Source organism: Salvelinus namaycush, chromosome 13, assembly GCF_016432855.1.
Source record: "Salvelinus namaycush isolate Seneca chromosome 13, SaNama_1.0, whole genome shotgun sequence".
NCBI classification, from domain to species: Eukaryota; Metazoa; Chordata; class Actinopteri; order Salmoniformes; family Salmonidae; genus Salvelinus; species Salvelinus namaycush.
The window spans coordinates 3,083,737-3,095,535 of NC_052319.1; the positions used below are offsets into that span (position 1 = coordinate 3,083,737).

The window sequence follows — 11,799 nt, forward strand, 5'->3', positions numbered from 1 at the left end:
CTGGAGTGCTTCAAAGTCCCTGTGATAAGGTTAGCGATAAACTGAAGTCCAAACTGAACAGAACAGAACTACACTCTCTTCTACCATTGTCTTAAATATATTTAATGGTCTCGTTGCAAAAGCTAAATTGTCGCTAGTGAATTTCTTATTTTATTTCACCTTTATTTAACCAGGTAGCAAATATTATAGCAAACACCACAGAAACGGAATTGGTGCTCGCTAGCTTTGCAAATTCAGCTATTGTTGGAAGCCAGCCAATATGAAACAAACTATATTAAAATTACGAAAGGTTGCAGCATATGTTGTGTAAATGGTGAACTCATACAGCTGTCAACTCTTGTCACTTCAATCCGTTTCACATTTGCTAGCTACCTTTTAGATCGAAGCACATATAGAATGATAGAAGATACGATGATAGAAGCCCATCTCCTACTGTAAATAACCTACACACACTATGTGTGTGTAGCCAGCCAGCCAGGTAGAAAAATGGCAGAAAAAAGACGGACATCAGAGTATTTTTCAGTACACCAAAACGCAAAGTAAGAATCCTAGTAGCCTAATATCTCAAAGACTAGTTGATAAAATGTTCATAAGAAATAAGTGAAATGCTAATGGAAATGTTTCACAATGATGTCATTAGGCAGAGCAGGCAACAGATTGCACACAGACAGAGTTGGGGACAGATATGCAGGGACAGACTGGCAGAGACAGGGAGTCTCAGGTAAGTTTGTTGAGTCTTTGTTTGGCAACATTATGAAAGGTTCTCCATTTTAGGTACCGGTAGTTACGAGTATGGCAAACACCTTATTTATTTTCTAGGAGACAGACTGTGAGTCATTGAGGGTGGTGAAAGGGAAAGAGCCAGGGAGAGAGACTTCAGAGAACCATGTCACAGCCACGGCAGGACCAGGTGTCACCCTTGTTGCCAGCAGCACCAGTATAGGGGACAGTGGCACAGCATTGTCCAGTTACCTCAGTGATGGCACAAAACTATATCAGCCACACCCACAATTTATAGAACCGCAAACTCTTGCCAACAGAGTGTTGACGTTTCAAGAGAGATGGTTTCGCGATTTCCCCTGGCTACATTATAATCCATCAATAAAAGGAGTGTTGTGTTTTCACTGTAGCCAAGGGTTTTCAAGCCAGCCATCTTTTGGCCAAAGATCAGATGCTGCCTTCATTAGTGCAGGGTTTAGGAACTGAAGAAAAGCCATTGAAAAATTCACAGCACATCAAAACTGCCAAACCCACCGCCACTTTGTAACTGTAACACCACACCAGCTAAATCCAATCAGTGTCCAGTTATCCAGCGCGTGGGGTAAACAGCAGGAGGACGCAAGGCATTGCTTGATGAAAATTGTTAGTTCGGTGCGGCATGTAGTAAGACAGGGACAAGCCTTTAGAGGCCACACGGATGACAGTGGGAATTTATACCAGCTTTTGAAACTTAGGGCAGAAGAGGATGATCCCATTTTACTGAAGTGGTTAACAGAGCGTACCACAATGTACAAAGGCCCCAAAGCACGGAATGAAATTCTGAACATCATGGCCAATACAGTCATTCGAGCCATTGCAGCTGAGATTAGGTCTCTTCCGATTGTACAATTTTCAGTAATTGTTGATGGTACTCAAGATGTCTCTGGTGCTGAACAGGAGAGTGTCTGTCTGCGTTATGTTGACCATGACCTTGTCCCTCACAAGGAGTTTATTGGGCTGTACAGGGTGTCGGAGACAACAGGCGAGGGCATTGCGGAAGTGGCAACTGATGTGTTGTTGAGGCTCAATTTGCCCATGTCTGGCTTACGTGGGCAGAGTTACGATGGTGCCTCAAACATGGCAGGAAAATACACAGGTGCACAGGCAATTGTGAGGAGGCAGCAGCCATTAGCCCTCTATGTACATTGTGGAGCACACAGTAAATCTGATTACACAGGCTGGCTGCTCACCCTCCCCACTGATCTGGGATTCCCTTTCTTGGGTCCATCAGTTGGGTGTCCTCTATGGCCAGTCAGGAAAGTTTAAGAGCATGTTTGAATCAATTGTCACGTCCAAAGATACAAATCTGACCACCCTGAAACCCCTATGTCCAACAAGGTGGACTGTGCGGAATACTGCTATTAGAGCTGTGCTAGGGCAGTATGAGCGGGTACTAAGCAGCCTAGAGGAGATGGCAAAAACTGCATCCAAGACAGCTTCAACTGCCAGTGGCTTGTTCGAGCACTTCAGCAAAGGCAAGACTGTTGGGCCTCACACTTGCCTCTGCTGTTCTTGGAGAGCTTGAATGTCTAAACATTTCACTGCAGAAGAAAACTCAGACTGTCTCTGGTATGCAGGCTGCAGTCGAGTGTGTGCGGTCATCTCTTAGGGGCAAGAGAAATGACGAAAGCTACCTTTGACTGTATGAGAAAGCAACAACATTGATTGACTCTATTGAATCCATTGAGACGCACTCAAGACGATTTGCTGGCAAAGCAGTGGATCACTATAGGGCAGAATTTTTTAAAGTGTTGGATGGTGTGGAGGTTCAGTTTGGCGACCGTTTTGACCAGGACAGTCTAAACGTCCTGCAAAAGTTGGAAAGAGCGCTTCTCACGGGGGAGTTGGATGAGTCTCTAGATCAGTACCCAGAGCTGAACATAGATTCTCTTTCAGTGCAGATCCCTCTCTTTCACAACAAATACCCCTGTAGCAGCAGTGGAGAGGCAGCAGAGATCCTCAGGAGGCTTCCAGTGGAGGTGCGGGGGTTGTTTGACCAAGTTGAGGTGCTGATCAGAATTTTGTTTGTGGTGCCAGTGGCTTCATGTGAGGCTGAGAGGAGTTTCAGTGCACTCCGCAGGTTAAAGACTTGGCTACGGGCTAGCATGGGCCAAGAGAGACTGAACGGCGTAGTTGTCTGTAATGTACATAAAGACAGGCTGGACAGTCTCAAGAGGGAAAATATCTGCCAGCAATTTGTTGGATCCATTGAAACCCACAAACATATGTTCAGTTATTTTGTTCAGTAGTGTGTATAGCAGTGGTTCTCAACCTTTTTTGGGGTACTGGAACCCCTGCATATTTTGAGGCAAGGTTTTGAGTGGTCCTCAGGGACCTCCACCCCCTCTATATTATATGTAAAGTTACTGGAAACCTTGTGGTACTGAATACGTTCATTACACTTTTTTATTTCACGGGACCCGTTTCAATTACACAAGGGACCCCTAGGGGTCCATGGACCCCTGTTTGAGAACCCCTGGTGTATAGTATGATATTTGTTCTTTTGTTTAGTCGTTTTCAGTTTTTAGTACATGACCGTACACTTACTAATTATTTAATGTTATTTTATTTAAAATTGCATACTTTGTGTGACATACTTGTCCATAGCTGCTGTTTGAAGAGTTGAGACACTGACTGAAGGATATTTTGGTTGATTTATTTGGGTTATTCATTGAAGTAGTTATTTTGCTTTTAGAACTGTACTTATTTGTATCTTTTTGTTCTTGTAAAACTATTGTAGTAGACTCAGGCCAGTGGAGATCAACTTTGTGATGGTTCTCAATGGAGATTATTTTAGACGAGATCACACCATGTTCATTGTATTTACGAAAACTGCACCCATACAGTGTACAGTACCATTGCCACCTACTGGCCTTTCTTGGTATTGCTGGTTGTAAGTACAAATACCTGCATACATACTGGACTGATAAGGAACACTGCTATAACTATTATTAGTAGTAGTATTATAATGATTTAAACATTTGAACAAGTTGGGACAACCCTTCAGTTAACTACTGTACCTATCAATTATCCAGTAGTAGTGATTATGGTTCCTCAATATACATTTAACATATTACAACGTAGGCTATGTGTTACAGCACTACTTTTGGTGTCCCCCTCAGGAATTGCTCTTGAGAAAATGTCATGTAATTGTCCCCTCCAAAGTTGATATCAGATTTTCGCCCCTGAGCCCCATCCATAATTGTATTACCAAAACAGTGGTGGAATGACTGCTTTGTTTTTGTTTGAACTGCAGATTGGTTGATTGATTGTGTCGCTTTTTTAAAGGGGCAACCTAGTTTTTAAACAGAAACAAAATGGCAGCCCAGAGACCTGAGCTGTGTTTGAATACTCATACTAACTGTACTATTTGTCATGTGAATTGAATATGTAGTATGCTTATTTGTCATAGTATATGGATACAGTTAGTATGCCCAAAGCTCCCGGATGTTCTACTACATTCGTCAAAATACGAAGTATACATGCAGAGGACACTATTTCTGTTCTTTTAGGGCCCAAAATGCAATTCTTCAGGAAATGGGCGTGGCTTCAACTATTTTCAGATTTGAAGAAAATGGGGGGGGGGGAATGCAGCCGAAGTCCGACGAGAGAGCGGATACAAATGAGCTGCTTTAACTAATTATGACAAATGTTAAGAAAATGTTGAGCTATGTAATAAAGTAATACAGCAGTATGTACAGCTACAGAGTAAAGATGTTTCTAGGAAGCAGCAGATTGCTGAACAGAGTCAAGATGTTTCCCTCTCCCCTCTTTTTGCTGAGATACAGTTGAAGTCGGAAGTTTACATACACTTAGGTTGGAGTCATTAAAACTTGTTTTTCAACCACTCCACAAATTTCTTGTTAACAAACTACAGTTTTAGCAAGTCGGTTAGGACATCTACTTTGTGCATGACAGAAGTAATCTTTCCAACAATTGTTTTACAGATGGTTTCACTTATAATTCACCGTATCACAATTCTAGTGGGTCAGAAGTTTACATACACTAAGTTGACTGTGCCTGTAAACACCTTGGAAAATTCCCGAAAATGATGTCATGGCTTTAGAAGCTTCTGATAGACTAATTGACATCATTTGAGTCAATTGGAGGTGTACCTGTGGATGTATTTCTATGCCTACCTTCAAACTCAGTGCCTCTTTGCATGACATCATGGGAAAATCAAAAGAAATCAGCCAAGACCTGATTGTATGCATCTGGTTCATCCTTGGGAGCAATTTCCAAATGCCTGAAGGTACCACATTCATCTGTACATACAATAGTACGCAAGTATAAACACCATGGGACCACGCAGCCCTCATACCGCTCAGGAAGGAGACGCGTTCTGTCTCCTAGAGATAAACATACTTTGGTGCGAAAAGTGCATATCAATCCCAGAACAACAGCAAAGGACCTTGTGAAGATGCTGGAGGAAACAGGTACAAAAGTATCTATATCCACAGTAAAATGAGTCCTATATCGACATAACCTGAAAGGCCGCTCAGCAAGGAAGAAGCCACTTCTCCAAAACTGCCATAAAAAAAAGCCAGACTACGGTTTGCAACTGCACTTGGGGACAAGGATTGTACTTTTGGAGAAATGTCATCTGGTCTGATGAAACAAAAATAGAACTGTTTGGCCATAATGACCATTGTTATGTTTGGAGGAAAAAGGGGAGGCTTGCAAGCCGTGAAGCACGCGGGTGGCATCATGTTGTGGGGGTACTTTGCTGCAGGAGGGACTGGTGCATTTAAAAAAAATAGATGCCATCATGAGGAGGGACAATTATGTGGACATATTGAAGCAACATTTCAAGACATCAGTCAGGAAGTTTAAAGCTTGGTCGCAAATGGGTCTTGCAAATGGACAATGACCCCAAGCATACTTCCAAAGTTGTGGCAAAATGGTTTAAGGACAACAGTCAAGGTATTGGAGTGGCCATCACAAAGCCCTGACCTCAATCCTATAGAAAATTGTGGGCAGAACTGAAAAGCGTGTGCGAGCAAGGAGGCCTACAAAACTGACTCAGTTACACCAGCTTTGTCAGGAGGAATGGGCCAAAATTCACCCAACTTATTGTGGAAGGCTTCCCAAAACGTTAGACCCAAGTTAAACAATTTAAAGGCAATACTACCAAATCTAATTGATTCTGACCCACTGGGAATGTGATGAAAGAAAGAAATCATATAATTATCTCTACTATTATTCTGACATTTCATTCTTAAAATAAAATGGTGATCCTAACTGACCTAAGACACAATTTTTTCTAGGATTAAATGTCAGGAATTGTGAAACTGAGTTTGAATGTATTTGGTGTAGGTGTATGTAAACACCTACACCAAAGGTGTAAAAGGTGTATGTAAACTTCCGACTTCAACTGTAGCTACCTAACGTTAGTTGGCTACTTATACAACAAACTTGTCAGTATATTAACTATATTCTATCTAACTAACTACCCAACGTTTATTGACTTGATTATTCACGTCATTCTTGGCCAAGGGGTCATGTGCGTTCTCAATGGACATTGTTCATTTGGGTGCGTTCGTAAATTCGCTCTGGCGCTCTACTCCGATTTCAGAGCACTCTTGTCTGAGTGTACCAGAGCGCTCAACACCTGTTGAATATGGCCGGTGTCAGTAAACGTTGGCAAAAAAGCTCAAATTAAATTGTTGCCAGCAGCACAATTTAGTCACCAACGCTTTGGATAACATGAAAACAGCCTAAATAGCTCTGCTAGGGCGAATAAAATGGTCAGAGTGAGGTTTTCTCTCATTTGTGTTTAGCAAGCTATCCAACATTAGCCAGTTAGCTTGGGTGCTTTACTGTCGTTGTGAGGTCAGAACGCTTGGATCGACCCTACTCCTCAGCCATATTGTATTTGTTTACAAACAGTGGCCTTATACAAGCTTATGTTTGGTTTCTGGTGGGGTTATACAGTTGAAACATTTGAGGGTACGAGTTAGTTGAGGTAATATGTACATGTAGGTAGAGTTAAAGTCACTATGCATAGATGATAACAACAGAGAGTAGCAGCGGTGTAAAAAGGTGGGGGGGCAATGCAAATAGTCTGGGTAGCCATTTCATTAGATGTTCAGGAGTCTTATGGCTTGGTGGTAGAAGCTGTTTAGAAGCCGCTTGCCGTGCGGTAGCAGGGAGAACAGTCTATGACGAGGGTGGCTGGAGTCTTTGACAATTTTTAGGGCCTTCCTCTGACACAGCCTGGTATAGAGGTCCTGGATGGCAGGAAGCTTGGCCCCAGGGATGTACTGGGTCGTTCACTACCCTCTGTAGTGCCTTGTGGTCAGAGGCCGAGCAGTTGCCATGCCAGGCAGTGATGCAACCAGTGGGATGCAATCGATTGTGCAGCTGTAGAGCCTTTTGAGGATCTGAGGACCCATGCCAAATCTTTTCAGTCTCTTGAGGGGAAATACGTTTTGTCGTGCTCTTTTCACAACTGTCTTGGTGTGCTTGGACCATGTTAGTTTGTGGGTAATGTGGTGACCTGCTCCACTACAGCTCCGTCGATGACAATGGGGGCGTACTCGGTCCTCTTGTTCCTGTAGTCCACAATCATCTCCTTAGTCTTGTTCATATTGAGGAAGTGGAAGTTGTCCTGGCGCCACACGGCCAGGTCTCTGACCACCCTATAGGCTGTATCGTCGTTGATCAGGCCTACCTGCCACTGTTGTGTCATCGGCAAATTTAATGATGGTGTAGGAGTTGTGCCTGGCTGTGCAGTCATGAGTGAACAGGGAGTACAGGAGGGGACAGAGCACACATCCCTTAGGGGCCCCTGTGTTGAGGATCAGCGTGGCGGAAGTGTTGTTACATATGCTTATAACATGGGGGCGGCCCGTCAGGAAGTTCAGGATCCAGTTGCAGAGGGAGGTGTTTAGTCCCAGGTTCCTTAGTTTATTGATGAGCTTTGAGGGCATGATGGTGTTGAACGCTGAGCTGTAGTCAATGAATAGCATTCTCACATAGGTGTTCCTTTTGTCCAGGTGGGAAAGGGCAGTGTGGAGTGCAATAGAGATTGCATCATCTGTGGATCTGTTAGGGCGGTATTTAAATTGGAGTGGGTCTAGGGTTTCTGGGATAATGGTGCTGATGTGAGCCGTGACCAGCCTTTCAAAGCACTTCATGGCTACAGACGTGAGTGCTTCGGGTAGTAATTTAGGCAGGTTACCTTAGTGTATTTGGGCACAGAGACTATGCTGGACTGCTTAAAACATATTGGTATTATAGACTCGCACAGGAAGAGGTTGAAAATATCAGTGTAGACACTTGCTGGTTGGTCAGCGCATGCTCGCAGTACACATCCTGGTAATGTGTCTGGCCCTGTGGCCTTGTGAATGTTGACCTGTTCAATGGTCTTACTGACATAAGCTGTGTAGGGTGTGATAGCATAGTCTCCGGAACAGCTTGTGCTCTCATGCATGTTTCAGTGTTATTTGCCGTAGTTTATCTCGTCTTGTAGGCTCGTGTCACTGGGCAGCTCTCGGCTGTGCTTCCCTTTGTAGTCTGTAATGGTTTGCAAGCCCTGCCACATCCGATGAGCGTAAGAGCCTTTGTAGTACGATTCGATCTTAGTCCTGTATTGACACTTTGCCTGTTTGATGGTTCGTCGGAGGGCTTAGCGGGATTTCTTATAAGCTTCCGGGTTAGAGTCCCGCTCCTTGAAAGCGGCAGCTCTAGCCTTTAGCTCAGCACGGATGTTGCCTGTAATCCATGGCTTCTGGTTGGGGTATGTACGTACGGTCATTGGGGGGATGACGTCATCGATGCACTTATTGATGAAGCCAATGACTGATGTGGTGTACTCCTGAATCCCATCGGAGGAATCCCGGAACATATTCCAATCTGTGCTAGCAAAACAGTCCTGTAGCTTAGCGTCTGCTTCTTCTGACCACTTTCTTATTGATTGAGTCACTGGTGCTTCCTGCTTTAATTTTGCTTGTAAACAGGAATCAGGAGAATAGAATTATGGTCAGATTTGCCAAATGAAGGGGGGGAGCTTTGTATGCATCTGTGTGTGGAGTATAGGTGGTCCAGAGTTGTTTTCCCTCTGGTTGCACATTTTACATGCTGATAGAAATTTGTTAAGACGGATTTAAGTTTCTCTGCATTAAAGTCCCCAGCTACTAGGAACACTGCCTCTGGGTGAGCATTTTCCTGTTTGTTTATTGCGGAATACAGCTCATTCAATACGGTCTTAGTGCCAGCCTCAGTCTGTGGTGGTATGTAAACAGCTACGAAAAATACAGATAAACTCTCTAGATAGATTGTGTGATCTACAGCTTAGCATGAGATACTCTACCTCAGGCGAGCAATAGCTCGAGGCTTCCTTAGATATCGTGCACCAGCTGTTATTTGCAAAAATACATAGTCCGCCGCCCCTTGTCTTACCAGACGCCACTGTTCTATCCTGCCGGTGCAGCGTATAGCCAGCCAGCTGTATGTTGATAATGTTGTCGTTTAGCCACGACTCCGTTAATCATAAGATATTACATTTTTGAATGTTCCGTTGGTAGTTTAGTCTTCCGCGTAGGTCATCGATTTTATTTTCTAAAGATTGCACGTTTGCTAGCAGAATGGAAGGAAGTGGAAGTTTATTCAGTGTCAGTTGGCTTTTCATAGCCGAGCATTCAGAGTTAGAGACAGCAGGTGCGGTAGAGAGAGTTGAAAACAGCAGTCCGGGACAAGGTAGCACATCCGGTGAACGGGTCAGGGTTCCATAGTCGCAGGCAGAACAGTTGAAACTGGAGCAGCAGCACGGCCAGGTGGACTGGGGACAGCAAGGAGTCATCAGGACAAGTAGGTCTATGTTGTTTGTTAGGTGAAGTTATGGGTCCTACAGTAGGTCTATGCTGTTGTTAGGTGAAGTTATGGGTCAATTTGGCATACACAAAGTGTACAAACACTGATTGTAAGGCTGATGGAAAAGATAAAGAGCATTTTACAGGTAGAAGTATAAAGCAGTTGATTTGCGGCAATAACACACATTATATTAAGCAGGAGATTCAAACAAGCCTTATAATTATAATCCAAAGTTGTAATTTTCAGAACACATTGTGGAAAAACTAAAACCTAAAGCGGTTTCCACATTAGCATGGTGTTTCTACAACCAAATTGCGTTAGCATCGCCCTCCTGCTGCAACTTTAGCAAAGACGGAAAGGGGTCTATATATATTGGAGACCAAAAGTCGTCTGGCACACTGCTTAGGATTTCAAAAACTTTATTATAACTTAACAATCATCTACTAATGTGAAAACAAGACTAAATATGACTTGTTGCTCACTTGACAATTGTCAAATAATTTAACAGACGTCAATTGTTGTAGAACTTCATGGCCCTGCTCTGGGCATCACCTTTTACCTCAAATAAACAGTGGATTTCTGCTGTTGTGGGCCTTTAACCATCTGTCTGACTTTGTTGTTCACACAGGGGAGAGATGTGACTATCGTGGATCCTCTGGGGAGCCTCAACAACATAATGATGCTGACGAGGAAGAGAAGAGTCTCTCCACATCAGAACACCTAAAGAAACATCAGCGGAGACCCACAGGAAAGAAACCTCATTGCTGCTCTGACTGTGGGAAACATTGCAAATATTCATCAGACCTTAAAATACACCAGCGTGTACACACAGGAGAGAAATCTCACCACTGTTCAGATTGTGGGAAAAGCTTTTCAACATCACAGATTTTGAAGCTGCACCAGAGAACACACACAGGAGAGAAACCTCATAGCTGTGATCAATGTGGGAAGAGATTTACTCAGTCAGGCTCCCTGAAATCACACCAGAAACTACACACAGGAGAGAAATCTTATAGCTGTGATCAATGTGGGAAGAGTTTTACTACATCTAGCAATCTGACTATACACCAGAGAACACACACAGGAGAGAGATCATTTAGTTGTAATCAATGTGGGAAGAGTTTTGTTCAATCTAGCGATCTGACAGTACACCAGAGAAAACACACAGGAGAGAAACCGTATAGCTGTGATCAATGTGGGAAGAGTTTCATTACATCTAGCTATCTGACCATACACCAGCGGACACACACAGGAGAGAAACCTTATAGCTGTAATCAATGTGGGAAGAGGTTTAATACATCTAGCCATCTGACTACACACCAGCGAGTACACACAAGAGAGAAACTTCACCACTGTTCAAATTGTGGGAAAAGCTTTTCAACATCACAGACTTTGAAGCTGCACCAGAAAACACATACAGGAGAGAAACCTTACAGCTGTGATCAGTGTGGGAAGAGTTTTATTACATCTGGCAATCTGACTATACACCAGCGGACACACACAGGAGAGAAACCTTATAGCTGTAATCAATGTGGGAAGAGGTTTAATACATCTAGCCATCTGACTACACACCAGCGAGTACACACAAGAGAGAAACTTCACCACTGTTCAAATTGTGGGAAAAGCTTTTCAACATCACAGACTTTGAAGCTGCACCAGAAAACACACACAGGAGAGAAATCTTACAGCTGTGACCAATGTGGGAAGAGTTTTATTACATCTAGCAATCTTACTATACACCAGAGAACACACACAGGAGAGAAATCCTTTAGTTGTGATCAATGTGGGAAGAGTTTTACTAGATCTAGTGATCTGACGGTACACCAGAGAACACACACAGGAGAAAAACCTCATAGCTGTGATCAATGTGACAAGAGCTACTCTGATAAAAGATCTCTGATCAAACATCAGAAAATACATACATGAAGGAGTTATTTTGTGATATCAATGAAATAATGTCACAATGTAGAATGTTTTTAACATTGTAGTAGGAGTATTTTAAGGAATTTTACAATGTAGAACCCTAAAAGTTTTCCCCGTTCAATTGATTTCAGCATGATTTTGATATTAACCTTGGGAAAAATCCAGGCTCTGAATTGAAAGAGTGTTATTTATGTGATTTAACAAAAAGTGACCAACACAAAAAGAGCTGTGTTACACTTACCACGTTGGTGACCCACTTGAATCAAAATGTAACACTTGAAAATGTAGCTAGCTGTTTTCTAC

At 43.0% G+C, this 11,799-nt stretch overlaps 2 protein-coding genes across 2 annotated transcripts in view; one reads left to right on the forward strand and one right to left on the reverse strand.

Annotated features, from left to right (window-relative positions):
* The window catches only part of LOC120057728 (zinc finger protein 501-like), a 31,694-nt gene extending 23,500 nt beyond the window's left edge, over positions 1–8,194 (reverse strand). The window contains exon 1 of the mRNA XM_039006209.1: positions 8,134–8,194. Coding sequence (XP_038862137.1) covers positions 8,134–8,194 — 61 coding nt within the window. The remainder of the gene's footprint in view (positions 1–8,133) is intronic.
* Positions 8,195–10,209: 2,015 nt separating this feature from the next.
* LOC120058177 (zinc finger protein 271-like) lies at positions 10,210–11,499 on the forward strand (the record flags this gene model as incomplete). Its single annotated transcript, XM_039006655.1, has 1 exon — positions 10,210–11,499. A coding segment is annotated over one exon (1,290 nt), but the record flags the coding sequence as incomplete, so codon positions are not given.
* Positions 11,500–11,799: the final 300 nt, after the last annotated feature.